Source organism: Echiichthys vipera (genome assembly GCF_963691815.1).
Source record: "Echiichthys vipera genome assembly, chromosome: 19".
Taxonomy (NCBI): domain Eukaryota; kingdom Metazoa; phylum Chordata; class Actinopteri; order Perciformes; family Trachinidae; genus Echiichthys; species Echiichthys vipera.
In genome coordinates, this window is record NC_139844.1 from 25,487,017 (window position 1) to 25,504,516 (window position 17,500).

General features: G+C 47.7%; 2 protein-coding genes across 2 annotated transcripts in view; one reads left to right on the forward strand and one right to left on the reverse strand.

Moving 5' to 3' along the window:
• The window catches only part of hnrnpub (heterogeneous nuclear ribonucleoprotein Ub), a 13,070-nt gene extending 1,030 nt beyond the window's left edge, over positions 1–12,040 (forward strand). The window contains exons 2-14 of the mRNA XM_083934422.1: positions 1,986–2,100; positions 3,958–4,037; positions 4,164–4,303; positions 4,539–4,638; positions 5,224–5,336; positions 6,085–6,348; positions 6,740–6,859; positions 6,957–7,085; positions 7,189–7,357; positions 7,460–7,780; positions 7,874–8,145; positions 8,241–8,390; positions 9,938–12,040. Coding sequence (XP_083790548.1) covers positions 1,986–2,100; positions 3,958–4,037; positions 4,164–4,303; positions 4,539–4,638; positions 5,224–5,336; positions 6,085–6,348; positions 6,740–6,859; positions 6,957–7,085; positions 7,189–7,357; positions 7,460–7,780; positions 7,874–8,145; positions 8,241–8,390; positions 9,938–9,988 — 2,024 coding nt within the window. The 3' untranslated portion in view covers positions 9,989–12,040. The remainder of the gene's footprint in view (positions 1–1,985; positions 2,101–3,957; positions 4,038–4,163; positions 4,304–4,538; positions 4,639–5,223; positions 5,337–6,084; positions 6,349–6,739; positions 6,860–6,956; positions 7,086–7,188; positions 7,358–7,459; positions 7,781–7,873; positions 8,146–8,240; positions 8,391–9,937) is intronic.
• Positions 12,041–14,385: 2,345 nt separating this feature from the next.
• Positions 14,386–16,397, reverse strand: lft1 (lefty1; the record flags this gene model as incomplete). The annotated part of the gene is given in 8 exon segments (XM_083933560.1): positions 14,386–14,710; positions 15,078–15,317; positions 15,487–15,733; positions 15,946–16,258; positions 16,261–16,263; positions 16,267–16,322; positions 16,325–16,340; positions 16,344–16,397. Coding segments are annotated over 8 exon segments (1,254 nt in total).
• Between the last annotated feature and the right edge of the window lie 1,103 nt (positions 16,398–17,500).

A 17,500-nucleotide genomic window follows, 5' to 3' on the forward strand; every position in this document is an offset into this window, starting at 1 on the left:
TTCTTTGTCTGTGGTGCAGTGCTAATTAGCGGGGCAGCCGGTTAGCTAGTTCAGTGGTACCCACATTAAAGGGTGAAAATACACGACGATGGTGACTTTTATCACAGTTAACCTTTAATAAATTACATTTAAATATGTGTAAGGTTTAAGCAACATGCTAAAATGTGGTGCCATGCCTCCACTGGGAGCGTACCCGTGGTCCCCGCTTTGTATGGGGGGGGGAAGATCCCATGTCCCCCGGTTATTTTTTCACAATCAGTGCCCAATTCCCCGGCAGATAGGCGGGTGTAGACCCCAACACTACCCCCTAACCGCCACGTTAACCCTGAACTCATGCACACAGCGTTATAGCATTATAAAAGCACTTTTATGTAACCCTTTGTCCTGGGTACACACACATCACCGCTTTATATGACTTATATACTGTACAGGCACACCATTTTAATAAATGAACTAAATTTATTCATAATGATGATTGAATGACACCTTTATGGTGTCTGGCCTGCAGGTGGAGCAGTTGTGCAGGAACGAGGGTGCTTTAATAACTAAATCTGCTGTGGTGGACTCTCCTGTCCGGTGGTGCCCTTTTATGTCTTCTTAAATATAAATGTACATTTTAACCAGCATTGTGACCTTTAACAACAGACTCAAGTCTTTCTCAGGAGGTTTTTAAGTATGTTAAGCTGAGGTGCCGCGATTTGCCAAAATCTAACCTCTAGCACCCCTAACAAAATGCTGAATTAAATCCCCGAAGGCAGAATCTTATACGACCTGGGAACATAGGACCCTCGCTCTGGGAACATCGGACCCAGGGACCGTAGGGATGACCCCATCGAGAGCGGAGATACCCCAAGATGATCACTTATATCACAGTTACCTTTTAATAAACTACAGTTAAATGTGTGTACGGTCAAAGCCACATGTTGAAAATGTTTGACTGTCGCCATGCTTGTGCGGTGCCATCCCTCCAATTCTATCCTGTTAGGGGCTCATCCCTACGTTTCCCAGTCGCATACGCCTCTGCGGCTCTAATTCAGCATTTGGTTCGGGGTTAGGTGGTAGTGGTAGCCTATTTGCCGGGGAATTGGGTACTGATTGTAGATGAATAACGAACGGGGGAACATCTGGCCCTTTTTGGGAAGAGCGGGGAACATAGGATCCTTTTCTCGGGTCCTATGTTCCCCGCTCGCATTCAAAGCAGGGAACACAGGACCTGGCCAACATGGGTACGCTTCCTACTGAAGCTCAGAAGTCACAATTGGGCCCTTCCAATGTAAGTACAAATTAAACTAAAGGTATACAGTACTTAGGACTCAGCGTCTACACATGGGTGTACACTTTCGCTTACTGTGTACAAATCAAAATGCCTGAGATTTGAGAAGCCGGGACCACCTGAACTAGCTGACCCAGCGCTGTGCAGAACACGGGGCACGCACAGAACTGAGTGTCTAGCTCGTTGTTTGAATAGAAAGTGTCGTCTTGTTGGATGAACATAGAAAATGTGGGTTCGCCGTAATTAGCCACCTAGATGATTTAGGGTAAGACATGGGGGAGGGGGTCTATCAGGGCTTAAGTAGGTATTCCCACTTCCTTGCATGATGCATTTGCCCCAGACAACAGTAGACGTGTCTGCTTACATATGAAACAATACACTCTTAGCCCTTTACTGTAGGGTTAATGTCCCTTTACTTTGCAGAGACTTGTTTTTCCAGCCCCAGCAAACACTGTTCATATGTTTATCAGACCAGCCTACATTGTAATTACTATCTGGTCATTAGAGCTGTTACAATTCATGGAATATGATTGTGTTTTTGTCTTTTTAAGTGTAATCATGAGGTGTTACCTCTTACCTTTAAATATTGATGATTATGGTCGACACAATGTAACTAATGAACGGGCTTTGTGGGCCAGAACCCCACTGCCAGTCCGACCTCTCTCTCACAAAAAGGAGCACCTCATTCTATATCTTTGTTCTATTTTCAAAGGGGATGCGGACAAAGACACGAATGCTGATCAGAAGAATAAGAAGGGTGTTAAGAGACGCCGGGAGGAACATGGAAGGGGCTACTTTGAATTTATTGAAGAGAACAAATACAGCTGGTAAGGATGGGACAGAGCAAAAATGGCCTTCAGCATCCCTGAAGCGCCATCCATAGCTTTGTTGAACTGTATTGGCTTTAAGTGCCAATGCACATTTAACTAGCACGAGGGAAATCCTCATTTTCAAGCATTACACTATTTATTAATAACCTTACTTTCACACATGTTTTGAGGGTCATGACATCCCTGACTACTTAAAGAGCCTTACCATTTACTCTCTTACAGTTCCCACTCACATTTGTGTCTTTAAAGGACTGCATTCTGTAGCAGAAGTGCAACTCTCAAGTCTCTATGAGTCCTCACATCTGTTCCTCATGCCACCTATTGTTGTGGAAAGCCCATTGTGTACTCAAGGTGAACCAAGGCTGCCCAAAGAGAACCCAGAGGAAAGTAGCAGATGTGCACTTTTGAACGGAGGGAGGGAGGGAGGGTGGGGAGGAATAGCTGACAGGCGCGGGAGGAGGGGTCCACTGCTGCAGGGTAGCACACACGGATATCGCAAAAATACCCAAAGTGTTTGGAACGTCCACGGAGGAGCTCGCTGTCGACCGTCCATCGTTTTGCCTCGCAGTGGTCTTTTTTTTTACCCCGTTTCTTTTGTTGTTTTTTTATTTCACTGGTTGTATGACGTCAAAATGCTATCTCTGTCTCATGTATCATGTCTCGTGTGTACGTTATCATGGTGCGAGTGTGTGGGTGTGTGTGTGTGTGTGTGTGTTTGCAAGGCTCTTTTCTACCCCCTGCGCAGGTGACATCATGCATGGTGTGCATGAGTGTTTGAGTGTGTGTGTGTGTGCATACATGTACCTACTTCTTGGTCAGTGTTTTGTTTTCATTGCGCTGTTGACACACTTTAAGGATCAATCGGCAGAAACGGGACCGATTTTTGAGGACACTTTTTTAAAATATATAATTCTGGGGAACGTCTGGGACTCTTCTGAAAGTTTCCTGCGTCAGAATTAAAGGAACACTTATTGTTGCCTCTTCAGATGCTTCCCCTCCCTATCTGACTCCCAAATATTGAAAGCCCAGCAGAGCAGCAGCCAGTATAGCTGACTGCGATGACCATATATTCTCCAGAGCCTCCATTAATCTCCTCAACATCCATTTGTACAGCATTCAAGGCTGTTTAAGAACATATACAGTGACGGATGAGATGTTAAGGCTGCAACACATGACCACAAATCTGTTTCTTCCCACTAAACCATTGCTGTCGTTGGAACGATGCTTAAGCCATTACAACATTTTGACTAGTTTGTTAAACTTCCCATAAGAGATTTGGGTTCTTCATCTCAAGCTACAGAGTTGGTAAGTTGCTGTAGCTCTCAGGACACGGTGATGCTACTCATTTCAAGCAGCCAAGTACGCACCAACTCGCACTACATAGCTGCACAGAGCGGTATGAGTTAGTCATGACCTTTTTCATCTAGAATATGGGAAGTTAAATATAGCTGCACTGGCGATCACTCTGACTGACCCCACAGCAATCCTGGAGATCATAAACACACTGGTCTGAAAGGGGAGAGGTCTTTTATCACCTTAGCACCAGAGGATAGCCTTGCATGCTAGGGCCAGCGGAGATTTCTTCCTGTGTGTCTCTCACGTTTTAGATTTCGCTGGATACTGCAAGGTAAGTGCTGTGCGCCCCAGGCCAACACTACAGCTGACACTCCCAAAAACTGTGGCGCCCCGCTTGCCTCATTTACAGTTTCTACTTTGTATTGTTCTCCCTTAGTCTGTCTTTCCACTTTTCTCCCCAAATATCTCTCAGCAAGTGGTACGCAAGGCATCTATGTGTTCCATGCAGTTACACCGACACGTCAACCCCCTCACTCACTGGTTGGCATCTCTTTTCAGGGCCTCCTTTAAGTCTCCCGTGCCGCCCCTGGAGGAAGAGGATGAGGAGTTTGATGACACCAAGGTCTGCCTGGACACATGTGAGTGACTTTGTTACACATATTACAAGATCCAGATTAGTTTGATAACTGACTAACAACACTTTGTTTATTGGGGACATGTCTACAAAGAGACACTGATGAGGCTTTCCTTTTGTTGTGCTCCAGACAACTGCGACCTGCACTTTAAGGTGTCGCGGGACCGTTACAGCGCCTCGTCTCTCACGATGGAGAGTTTCGCTTACCTTTGGTCCGGAGGCAAAGGCACTTACGGTGTGAACAAAGGCAAAGCCTGCTTTGAGATGAAGGTACAGTAACGACAAACAATTTACCCCTCCCTCCTGTGCACGCCATTCTTTAAATATGGGAACTTTAATAATCCCACAGTGGGGAAATTCTTCTTTTTGTACGTCCCTGAATGTTTGTCGGCTTGTGTGGAACTTTTAAACAATGTTTACAAATGTGTCAAATGGAAACATTTAGACTAGAAGAGAGAAAATGAATCCTGATGCACTTTCCTCGTGTTTTGCTTCCCGTCGACAGATTTCCGAGAAAATTCCAGTGAAGCACATTTCCAGCAAGAACATGGATATTCACGATGTGCAGGTCGGCTGGTCCCTGTCCACTGGCACCCTCCTGCTCGGTCAGTGTCTTTGTCTAAACGCGTTTGCTATGTGCCCTCCTGTAATGTGCTGTTGTCACTCAGGCATGGGTGGAATGAAGCGTTGGGTCCAGCAGTAACGTCCAGTTTACACATTTGTTCCACTCGTTGTCAGAATCGTATCGTCTTTGTCTGCTAGAGGAAATGTTTTGTCCATAATCACTTAAATGTTCTGGATTATCGTTACTTCTCTGAGATACAGACAGACAGGAAATGGTGACCAGGCAAATGATTCATTCCTGCAGAACACAGCCGGGCTCCAAACCCTGTATACAGTTAATTTCATTCATTGGAGAACAGTGGACTCAGAACAGACTGTACTGGGTGTGTGTTGTTGCATTTTTGCCAAGTATGACATTGATCCTCCCTGAAGAGGCCGTCTGTCTTAAGAGCTCCCTCTAGTGGTGTCTGAGCAGAACGACATGTTGATGTAAAATGGCTCCAGCTCTGGCTGCATCAGAGTAATGGTGGCTGGCCTGTTGCCAACTGTGAGTCCCAGTAACGGAGACGTGGCGTCCTTCCACCTGCTGGCTGCCCTTGAATGTCTTTGTTGTTTAATGTCTTCAGGTGAGGAGGAACATTCCTACGCGTACTCCGGCAAAGGCAAGAAGACCACCAACTGCGTGACCGAGGACTTTGGAGAAACCTATGAGGAGAATGACGTCATCTGCTGCCTGATTGTAAGACATTTAAGCCACTTGTGTTTTATCAGCTCATTAAAGTGTGAGTAAATAAATATGACTCAAAGATGCACGCTGAGTCCACAGGGTCGTTCTCAGAGTAACTTGATGTCAGATTGTTCCCTCATTTATGTCCTGTCGTTATTCATGCTGTCGTCAGGTGATGCAACCGGGTAAAACACTGTTTAAACCAAAGAACAAAAAGTTAAAGTGAAGAAATGTTTGGGAACTATAAAGGTGCAAAGCTAATGTCAAAGATTTAATTTGATTTTAACAGTTTTTCTGTCTTTTTATTCAAGATTTGATCATAAAAATATGGGATTCCCTGCAACACAATGCAATAATATAGATTATTAATCCAAAACTCAGTAATGTGTAAAGTCACTGTTGACACACCAAAGGTAAAGCTGCATAACATGTCACTTACAATAAAAAGAAATGTATAAATATTTTTCCAAATGACATGTTTCAGGTGCTGAGGTTGAAAATAAAGTTTAAAAAAGGGTTTTAAAAACATTGAAAGCAGAAAGTCTTGTTGAAACGCTTTGTTCTGACTTCAAAAATATGATTTTAATAAACTTTATTAAAATACCTTTTTTTAAAACCTCATAATGTGAAATAATTCCCATGTGATCAAACCTCCCCCTTCGTCTGGACGCGTCCTGTCAGAGCGGCGGGTGCACGTGTTCTCTCTTCATAACCTTTGTCTTTATCTCACACAACGCTGCGTCTTTCTCTCTCTGCTCAGGACTTTGAGGGGGACGAGGTGGCGCTGTCCTTCTCCAAGAACGGCGGGGAGCCCACCGCCGCGTTCCAGGTCAACAAGGACTCTCTGAACAGTCAGGCCCTTTTCCCCCACGTCATCTGCCACAACTGTGCCGTCGAGTTCAACTTCGGTCAGATGGAGACCCCGTACTTCCCTCAGCCCCAGGGTTACACCTTCCTGCAGCAGATCCCCGTGGACGACCGAGTCCGGGGGCTCCAGGGGCCCCAGACCAAGGCCGACTGCGAGGTAAATGTAGTAATATGTAGAGATTCCTCATCTCATCTTCAGCCTCTTATCCGGGGTCGGGTCTCAGGGGCAGCAGCTTTAGCAGGGGACCCCAAACTTCCCTTTCCCGGGCCACATTAACCAGCTCTAACTGGGGGATCCTGAGGCGTTCCCAGGCCAGTGTGGAGATCTAATCTCTCCACCTGGTCCTGGGTCTTCCCCGAGGCCTCCTCCCAGCTGGACGTGCCTGGAACACCTCCCTAGGGAGGCGCCCAGGGTTCATCCTTACCAGATGATCCTGAACCACCTCAACTGGCTCCTTTCAACGCAAAGGAGCAGCAGCTACTGTAATATTCAGGAGAGTTTAGTCATTTTTTATCTTATTCATGTCTTTGCCTTTCGTCTTCTGTAGATCATAGTGATGGTCGGCCTGCCCGGCTCAGGGAAGACCACATGGGTGAAGAACCACGTCCAGGAGAACCCTGGGAAATACTACATCCTGGGCAGTGACACCATTGTGGACAAGATGATGGTGAGTACTGATGAAGCTGCTATTCTCAGTGGCGCTGGACAATCTGTGTGTCTTTCTCTTTTATGTTGTAATTGTATTTCATCCTTGTTTAATGCAGATCAACAGCCTGAAGCGTCAGTCAAAGGACATCACAAAACTCAGCGCCATTTCCCAGAGAGCACCACTTTTCCTGGGGAAATTTATTGAGATCGCTGCTCGCAAGAAGAGAAACTACATCCTGGATCATGTAAGAGACTTGTGCTGAGTCCGATCAGAGCGTTTGACGATACAACAGCTGTAAAACATCATAAATCCCAGTGTTATTGAGCCTCTTCCTCCTCTCTCCCCAGACCAACCTGTCCGCCCCAGGCCAGAAGAGGAAGATGTGCTTGTTTGCAGGCTTCCAGCGTAAGGCCGTGGTGGTCTGTCCCTCCGACGACGACTACAAGGAGAGAGTCCAGAAGAAGGTGGAGAGTGACGGCAAAGAGGTGCCCGAGCACGCCGTCTTCAAAATGAAAGGTAAAAATGGGCACACAGTAGTAAGGCTGCTTCAAACCTCCTTTCGTGGCAGACCCAGTCTTTCTCTTCCTGCGTCCTTAACCAAGTTCTGGTCCCTCACAGGCTTCTACTCTCTGCCTGACGAGGGAGAGAGCTTCAACGAGGTCGTGTTCGCTGAGCTGCAGAAGGAGGAGGCCGGCAAGCTGCTGGAGCAGTACAAGGAAGAGAGCAAGACGGCTCTGCCCGCTGAGAAGAAGCCCAACCAGGGAAGCACAACACCCAAAAGAGGAGGAGGAGGAGGAGGCGGCGGCAGCGGGGGCCAGCGCGGCGGCGGTGGTGGCCGGGGAGGCAAGAACCAGTTTGGCCGTGGCAGTGGACCTGGACAGAGGGGAGGCGGCGGCGGCGGCCGTGGAGGCTTCCAGAGCAGAGGCAACTTCAGAGGAGGTAGGATTGACATTTGGGGATGTAATCAAAATGTAGCCGGCATATACAAGTGGTTGAAAGCGCTAACTTGTGCCGTTTGTGATGTTTTTGCAGCTCCTGGCCCTCGTGGCGGCTTCAGTCGTCCACCCCGCGGCTTCCTGCCTCCCCCTGCCTTCAGAGGAGGCTTCCATAACCGCGGGAACTTCAACAGGGGCGGCGGCCCCATTCCCAGCCTGGGTGGATCCCCTCGAGGTGGACCAATGAGGGGTAACATGGGACCCAGAGGGGGACCCATGAGCCGAGGGGGCCCAATGAACAGAGGGAACATGGGCAGAGGAGGCGGAGCCAACATGCACCGCGGAGGGTCCAGGGGACATCACAACCAGGTGGGTTCCGTAGTGATACTCTGAAGTCTGAATATTAATGTTTTTATCTGTTGATGCTCCGTACTCACCACTGCCCTGCCTCTCTCCTCCTACAGTTTCAGCAAAGGGGTGGTAACCGTGGCAACTTTGGCAACTATGGAAACAAGAACGGCAACTTTGGTAACAACAGGAACAGCGGTAACTTTGGCGGCAACAGGAACGGCATGGACAAGGCCCAAGCCTTCAACCAGAGCTGGCAGCAAGGGGTCGGTATCTCCACCTGCACCGTACAGCAGACTACACACACACACACACACACACACACACACACACACACACACACACACACACACACACAGAGTCACTGTTCAAGACCGTACAGGTTTAGTGTGAAGCACGGGCACGTGTGTGAAACGTGAATTAGCTGTTGTTGTTGTGGGTTAAAGAACGATCCTGATCCAGATCTGTCTCAGTGTGACTCGATAGTTTGAGGTGTAAGGAAACATCGATCTGGATCCATGCATTGATTCAATGATTCAAACATCACTGTCTTTAAGATACGCTTTTATTTTGAAATTCCTGCTTTAATTTAAGAAAGATCATTTAAATGTGTGGAGGAGCTGAGTAGTGTCGTCTGTAGTGTGTTTTTGTGAGTTGATATAAAAGTCACAACAAATCAAATCATATCATGGCAGACTCTTGAGATCCTGTTGCCATAATAATCATAATAATAATAATAATGATGATGTGATAAAACGTTCAGTCGTGCTCGTTAGGTGTGAAACCAAACAGTCAAAAGTTCCTTTAACTATAAATTAATATTTTTATAAACCTTTACTAACGGTGCAAAACATTTCCCATAACAAAACCATTTAAAATTAATAATTTCCTTGTTGAAATGAGTACAAACACAGTTCCACAGGTGCTTGGATTTTAGATAAAGTGCTTTAAATTGTGTCTGTGTTTCATTTCTTTCACAACAATTAGTTATAGACGGGGTTCGAACACTTCAAGCACTTTTAAGATCCATTTCCCAGCTTTTCCAGCACCTCAGGGCCGTGCTGAGTTACATATTTCCACAAACACATACTGAAAATGATTCAAAGAGACGACATTATGCTCTAAACAACAAAAATTGTGTTTTAACACCAGAAGGAAAAGAAATGAACATACATTTCTATGTATACAGGGTTCATACAGGTGCTTGAAAGTGCTTGAAATTGTGTCTATTTCATTTCTTTCACAACAATTAGTTATAGACGGGGTTCAAACACTTCAAGCACTTTTAAGATCCATTTCCCAGCTTTTCCAGCACCTCAGGGCCGTGATGAGTTACATATTTCTACAAATACATACCGAAAATGATTTCACCTTTATAAAAAAACATTGTGCTTTTGTGTTTTAAAACCAGAAGGATGGAAATTAAATTACATTTCTATTATATATAGGGTTTGTGAAGGTGCTTGAATTTTAATGTTGTTTCCAGGATGGAGAAGTGCTTGAATTTGTCTCTGTACTTCATTTCTTTAGCTACAGACTAGAAATGTCATTTAACTTCTTGTCCTTCTGGTGTTAAAAACAAACACCGTCTCTTTTAAAGGGCTAAAAAAGGTGAAATAATCCTGTATTCGTGGAAATATGTCGTTCTTCACGCCCCTGAGGTGCTGGAGAAGCTTAAAAGTGCTTGAGTCTGATCTTGGTAAAGATGCACGGACTCTGACTGTAGCCGCTCTGACAGCGAGCGCGTGCTGCACGTGTGTAAAGTCGGTGGAACTCGTGGTAAACGTTGCCTCTCTCGTGTGTTTCCGTGCAGTTCTGGAACCAGAAGCCCTGGAGCCAGCAGTACCAGCCTGGATATTACTAAGACACTTGTTGTAACGGACTGGTGGGCGACCCTGAGACCCACCGCTCGCCACGGAAACACCCCCCCCCCCGACCCGCTTTTTTGACTTTTCTTTCCACTAGAACCCACTTTTAATAACCTCCAACCCAGCGACCGACGACGAAGACGACGAACCCGACACGGAGCGACGGCGCTCCCCGTCAGAGAGGAGCGACGGCGCTCCCCGTCAGAGAGGAGCGACGGCGTTCCCCGTCAGAGAGGAGCGACGGCGTTCCCCGTCAGAGAGGAGCGACGGCGCTCCCCGTCAGAGAGGAGCGACGGCGTTCCCCGTCAGAGAGGAGCGACGGCGTTCCCCGTCAGAGAGGAGCGACGGCGTTCCCCGTCAGAGAGGAGCGACGGCGTTCCCCGTCAGAGAGGAGCGACGGCGTTCCCCGTCAGAGAGGAGCGACGGCGCTCCCCGTCAGAGAGGAGCGACGGCGTTCCCCGTCAGAGAGGAGCGACGGCGTTCCCCGTCAGAGAGGAGCGACGGCGTTCCCCGTCAGAGAGGAGCGACGGCGGCTGGAGTGTGACTGAAGCTTCAGATCTGTCTGCACGAGAACGACGCGGGTTCAGTCTCACTCAACCCTCTGTTTTTATTCTTTTGTTGTAAATTTCCTTCTTTTTATTTCTCGCCCACTTTTAAACGCCACGCTTTTAAACCGACCTGTGACGTCAGGAGCCCGAACCGCTAACAAAGAGTCCCTTATGTTTGTTTCCTTCAGGGTTGTGCATTTTTATCTGTGCTGTGATTCTTATTTTGCTTCTTTTTTTTATTCCAAATTGTAAATATTGTTTGTTTGGGGTTGTTTTTGCGTAGTTTGTGTGAGAACCTGAGAAAGCGTCAGCGCCGGAGAGGAGCGGGGCTCGTCGGGGGCTGGTTGTGTCGTTGGGCTGCAGCAGCACATGAACTGTGTCTCCTCTGTCCCCAGTGTCTCACCTGTAACCCAAACTCCACACACCCACAATAAACAGCTCGTTGGCTTTTTTACATTCTTCCTGGCTTATGACTTTTGATTCACTTCAAAGGTGTGTAAAAGACCTTTGAATGGGCGTCGTCCTGGTTTGCTACTTCAAACAGTCGGACCCCACTTTACGCCTCATCAGCGTCCCGTCTCTGATGAGCTCCTCCTGACGCACGCCGCTCTGACAAAGTGTTCAGGCCGAGTCATTTTCACTACTTTGTGATTTTAAAACCAGTTTGAATGTTTCTATAAAGTGTTAAAATAAGAGAACTCGTGTTTGTGTCCCTGTGGTTCCTCTTCAACAATCACCAGTTTAACTAATTACAGCCAGAACCACGACTGCATCAACCTTTTTTTACCACTATTTAAAATTTCTGATGCGACTTCAGCACAGAGGTGATTAAAAGCAGGCGGGGTTACGCGTTTACAGCGTCACATCCACTGTAAACGCCACCGACGGCTCATGAGGACCGTTTCTGACTCAAAAGAAGCGAAGTATTTAGGTTTAATGTTGTTTGGAAGCACCAGAGTCCGCGTCAGTGACTGCGTCGCCCCGCATTAGCACCTCTACCGTCACCCACGTCCCACCGCGGAGGACGCCCTGCTCGTGTTTCAACACTAGAACGACCTCAGAGCCTGTAAAGCCCCGTCACCACATCAGATGAAACCACACATTTGTATTATGTTATTTAACAAACCTGTAAATACGTCGCCACCGTTTCGACCGTGCACGAATGTCCGTGAACCGGCCCGGAGTCAAACCTGTTGTGCTGCTGTGTGATGAACTGTCGGCTGTATTTAAGTGTGCGGAGGCGTCGTCCCTCCTGGTTTGTTGTACTGGACGCGTAAATCCCGAGTCTACGGTCTAACCTACGATACAACAGACTCTGTTTCTGTGGCTTTGTGTTGCAGGTTGTTCTTCAGGTCTTTTATGATTAAAGCAACGATGCAAACGCTCCGACTCTGAGATCCGTCGTCTTTTCTATCAACGTTTTTGATATTTGTGTTTGAAAAATTGGGACTGTATTTTCTTTTTTAAGTTGTCTCAACTCTATTAAAGTTTAAGAAGCTGGTCTGCAGTGACTGTGTGGTCTGTTGTGTGAGAATTTGTTTATTTTAACACAATTTCAACAAAGTTATGATGCAAAAATGTCAGAAATCAACCATAAAAAATAGATTTAGTCTGAATTTTTGACGGGTTTGACAATGACTTCCTGTCCCATTGTTGCCATGGTAGCAGCCAATAGCGTTGGGCGTTGCTGGTTGCCAGGGTTGCCTGTTGTTGGGTGCAGCTACTGTAGGCTGGCACTGGGTGAAATGGAGTTAGCCAATCCTGCAGCTGCTTCTTCGTCCCAGCAGCTGAGTGAGCGGAGACGGGCAACAACCAGAGTCACTATAGGCCGAGCATTCACTCCATGGACTGAGAGAAAGGAGAGGAACGCCATTCAAACGCACGCCCACATGGCTACGCTGCTCCTTGATGCTAACATCACTTTCATCTGCACTTAGCTGGAGCGGCTAACGCTAACGGCTAACGCTAACTGTCAGTCAAACTCCTCTAATCCTTGTTTTGATGCTGTGGTTTTCTGGAGGGGACGGGTTCAAACAGGCTCAAACAGACTCCGGTCTCCTGGAGCTACTGGGCCGGGTCTGACCAACCTGGCAACCCCACTGCTGGACTTCTTTTTTGTTGTTGCGACGACGATCTTGAGACACTAGATGGCGCTGTTCCACCTTTAATTTGATGTTTTTAAAAAGCTTTTTAAACGTGTAACTGCTCGACCCTGATGTTAAAGAACCTGAGGCTCTTTTTAACACTTATTGATCTAAACTCTTATTTTTTATCTAACTTATATATTTTAAACCTTTTATTCCACTTTGACACAACGTCACTCACACGTGCAGCCTCTTTTTTCTCGTTCTTTTGCTTCAGATAAAGTGATATGTGTTGGATTAGTAGTTAGCGAGCGAGCAAAGGCGACGTCTATTGAGCGAGACAAAGTAGCGTCACACAAACGTACGACAACAAACGCAGTGTGACTCTTTGCACTTGCATAAATCTCTTAAAGGGACAAACATCACGTCTGTAATTCACAGCAAAACCCAAACAAATCGATTGTTTTCCTAACGTCGTCTTTACCCATTTTGAAATTTACCTTATAACTGATCTCTCTGAGCAGAAGAAACATTAATCAATGATTTGTCGTCTGTTTGCAGCCGTGGACCGACTGTAGCAGCACTTTCTACTTCTATACATATTATATCTGACATCACAACCGTGCAGAAGTCCTGACGGCTCGTTTAAAGCCACAGTTTCTGAACAGAGGCTGTGTTTACGCTGCACCTCGACCTACTTTATAACTAAAAACACCCTGAAATCTCACTTTTTTATTAAACGGGACCATTAAAAAGTGATTTACTGTTGATAGTGTCACAAAATGCCGTCTTTCATCTACTGTGACTTCACGTTAAACACTAAAAGCACATGAATCCGTTTCCAAAGTGTGTTTGACTTCCGTTCGTCACGGCACCACCTGCGTCTCTTCCGCGGCCTTTCCTGGAGGCGTCCGTTGGGAATCCACTTCCCTCGCAGACAGACAGCTGCTTGTCTTCGGCAGGGCGGCACGTTTACCTCCATCAGCAGCATATTAGTGAATGACAAGACCCCCCACTCAGACAGCAAACAGCGCATTAGGTAGCGGCCCTGATTAGCAACGTTTGGCCCGGTCTAAGTCTGATGTAAACACGCCGTTGGAGCTTAATGCGAATTGACTTCACGTTGCTCCGTATGTGGCCCGTGTAGCTCCTTCCCACCGCAAACAGAGCGTCACAAGGAGCTTTGTCAACAGCAGCGTGCCTTCAGCGTAACAAATGTTATAAGTCATTAGGCAAATTGTTTGCTCTGCTCTACCATTTCCTATAAGTGTGAATGCAGAGGCGGCGGAGGAGGCCGGCAGCTGCGGGGAGCTGCATGAGAATGGCGTCATGAATGTGAATGGGCCCAGACAGCCGTGCTCGACAGCAGGGAGGAGGAGGGACGCCGGGGACTCTTATGTGAAACAAAATATTTTATTTTCCAAACATAAACTCATCCATATTATGTACAGCGTGACAATATAACACGTGAGACCGAATCCCCATGATTGGCGCGGATTCAACGCGACTCTCACAAACATTTGAATTTTTAAAAAAAACAATATAAAAATGTACAAAATCTATAAAAGTGCTCGTGGAAGGAGACGGAGTTCAACGCTTGTGTGTGAAACTCCCAATAAATGTCCATTTAAATAGAAAGTACTAGATGTGTCGTTGAAAACCATTAAATACGTCAACACCTCAGTGAGAAGACACTGTCATATTCCTAAAACACCTCCCGGAGGTCTGGGGTCAGAGGGGCCCCGCGTGTTCCCCGTCACGTCATACTATGGAGACGTTGTCCATGGTGCAGGCGCACCTCTCTACGATCATGTTGGGGAACTCGGCCACTTCGATCTCGGTGTAGTCCCCCTTCTTCACCAGGTACATGATGGGTAACGGGGCGCTCTCGGACACCGTACACCGCCGCTCCCCGTAGCCGTAGTTGCGCTTGGGCTGCTTGCATCCTCCGGTGCACCTGAAGGCCTGGTAACCCGCTGGCTCGATGATCCAGTACTGCGTCCAGGTGAGCGCGCGGAAGTTGATGAAGTACTGTTCCCTGCAGCAGGTGTCTTTGTTCTGGCTGACGTCGCAGTCGCCGCGAGAACTGAAGAGGAAAAGGAAGGAAGGAGGTCAGACTCAGGATCTCTTAGCTACGCCCCTGCAACACGCCACAATCAGCCAACTAGGATGTTTTTAGTGGGTGAATCTACACAAATGGGCCTAATTCAAGTCTATGTACTTAATAATGTGGCTTCATCATTATAAAATAACATGTGGGGAGACACCTGCATTAATGACATGTGCCTTTAAATGACCCGTGTTGCTGTTTCATGGCAGCCAATGCGCACACTGAGCCCCCCCCCCTACTACACATCCACTAATGAATGCAAAGGTGACAGGTAAACCCGGGGGACGCGGGCTAATTGTCACACTGACACAATATCCTGTATATCAAAAGCTCGCGCCCTTACCCGTACTCTTCGAGGTTCAGTGTGTAGAGGATGAGCTCGGGCTTTCCCAAGGTGTTGTCCGTCTGCTCCTGGGTGGTGAACCGGACACTCTTGGCCATCTCTGCCGCGTAGCTGCCAGGTCTCTCGCCCTCGATCCACACCTCCAGGTGCATAGGTGTCTTCTGCTGCGTCTTGGACCAATAGTGCACGGCCTGCGTCACATCAAAGCTCTTCCAGCCGGTCTCGTGAATGGGGATCAACCTGTGAACACGAGAGATAAGGGCGATTAATTAAAGGTGGATGTTTCCTGGAGCAGAATACAGTCGAGTCGTTATTAACATAACCCGCGGAGACGCTGCCGGTGCCGCCTCTTAATTACTCTACAGGTCAGATGTTTTCCACACGTCCCCGAGAGGAAATGAGCCCGTACCGTGAGTCCACCAGCGATGTCCGGTTGGATCCGTTCGGCAGCACCTCCACCCAGTAGATGCTGACCCGGGCGTTGCTGACGGGCCGGTGGTTCTTCCTCTCCACCGCGAAGCGCTTGTGGAAGGCAGCCCGCTGGTAGAGCTTCAGCTCCGCCATGGTCACCTCGCTGTTATCCGGGATCCTCGCTTCCATGTCGAACACCATGCGATTCCGAGTGGTGTCAGAATACACATACTCCCCGGAGATATCTGAAGCACAAAGCATCGGGACCGTTAATGGCGAACTAGCTCCAAAATCAGTGTTCGGTGCGTAAAAGCAGCTTTGCGCACCGAGCGGCACAATTACGCACTGAGATGACTGTTTGATTTAACGCGTGTCTCTGAAAAAATTATTTAAGATAAATAACTACAAATCAAATCTTATGTTTAATAAAAAACAAACAATCAGGAAAGGTCTTTACCTGCGTTGCCGGGGATTCCCCTCAGGATGCCCGCCAGGCTGGGCAGAGATCTGCGTCTCCTGCTGTGGTGCAGCTTCAGCATGGACATGTATTTGTTTCTGATGTGCGCCGGGATAACCAGATTCTCCAAATCCCTTTTATGGATTTTAGGAACTTCATCCAACCCGAGTTTCTGCAGCAGCGCGTCCTTCATATCCTGGTGCGTAAAAGCTTTGGAGATGCCGAGCAGCGCGGCGCACAGGAGACAAGCGCGGAGGAAATCCATGAGTGAAGGAAACTTCAGCGTGATCAAAAGCAGCAGCAGCACAGTAGCGCAGGTCACCCACAGACAGACAGTGCTCCTCTGACACTCCTCTGGCCCCTTATATTGTTGCGGCCCTCCCAGTCGTTTGCACTTAGTGAATGGGGGCAGGGACCCTTATCAGAACAAAGGTGCGACAACACAGCCCCATCCCGAACAGGATATCTAAGTGGCCCTACTTCAAACGGCAACAATTAGACTCGAGTGCCGTCCGTATTGCTGAGGTGCAACTTCACCAGAGTTCCACTAAAACTGAGCTTGATGTCGTGTTGCATTTGATGTCAGAGCGAGGATCTGGAATCTGCTCTTTATGGTGTAAATAAATAAGGTCATTTAGAGTCGTCCTGGTTGTGGAAAACCATACATTTATATACTTAACTGTGTTTTTTGAAAGCAAAGTGTGTCACAAAGTCTCTACCATGGTGGGTGAACCGCTCTCTCAGGGGGTTTCTGACCCTAAAGCAAAAACACAGGGTAGTTTGGTTTATTTGGTACGGGTTTGATCCAAGGATGAGTTGTTGTTGCCTTTAAAAAACACAGAATAGACCTTTAAGTGTGAGTTTTACACTCAACAACACACACTAGAGGGAGTTCTGTCTGTACGGTTTGTGTCCGGCACATGGAAAAGCATCTGATAGTTTTTCCACCGCAGTTTCGCCCGATTCTCTTTGTGTCCTGACACTTAATTATTTCCAGTCTCCCCGCTCCGCTCAAGTGTGTCCTCTGCTGCGACACATGCGTCCCAGACAGACATCTCTTGACCCTGTGAACCTGAAGTGCCCTCTCTTCAGTAGCACCCTTGTCTACACACACACACACACACACACCCCACACTCTGTCGTGTACATTCCACTGGACGATGTCAGGCCGGGGCAGTCTGGCAACAGTCTGTCACACAGTGAGCGCGCTTATTTCTGTCTGGGGGGCTGCGGGGCAACTTTGTCCGGCCCAAGGTGGACTGAGACCAGGACTGAGGAAGCAGCAGGCGACCCGCTCTGTCCGTATTGGCACAAGTGTTTAACAAGGGCTCGAGGAGGAAGTAGTGCAGAGCTCGCAGGGAGGGAGGGAGGAGGAGGGGGAGTCGAGGATTAGATGTTTATTCCGAGCCCTGTCGCCCATTCTTGGCCCTCTCCGGCAGATTAAAATTATTAGCCAAACAGACAGTTAATCCGGGGGCCGGGGGGGCGGCTGGGATGTGGATTGGGGCAGGCTCTTCACAGGTTGGTGATTATCTGATTCCATTGCGAGGATTTG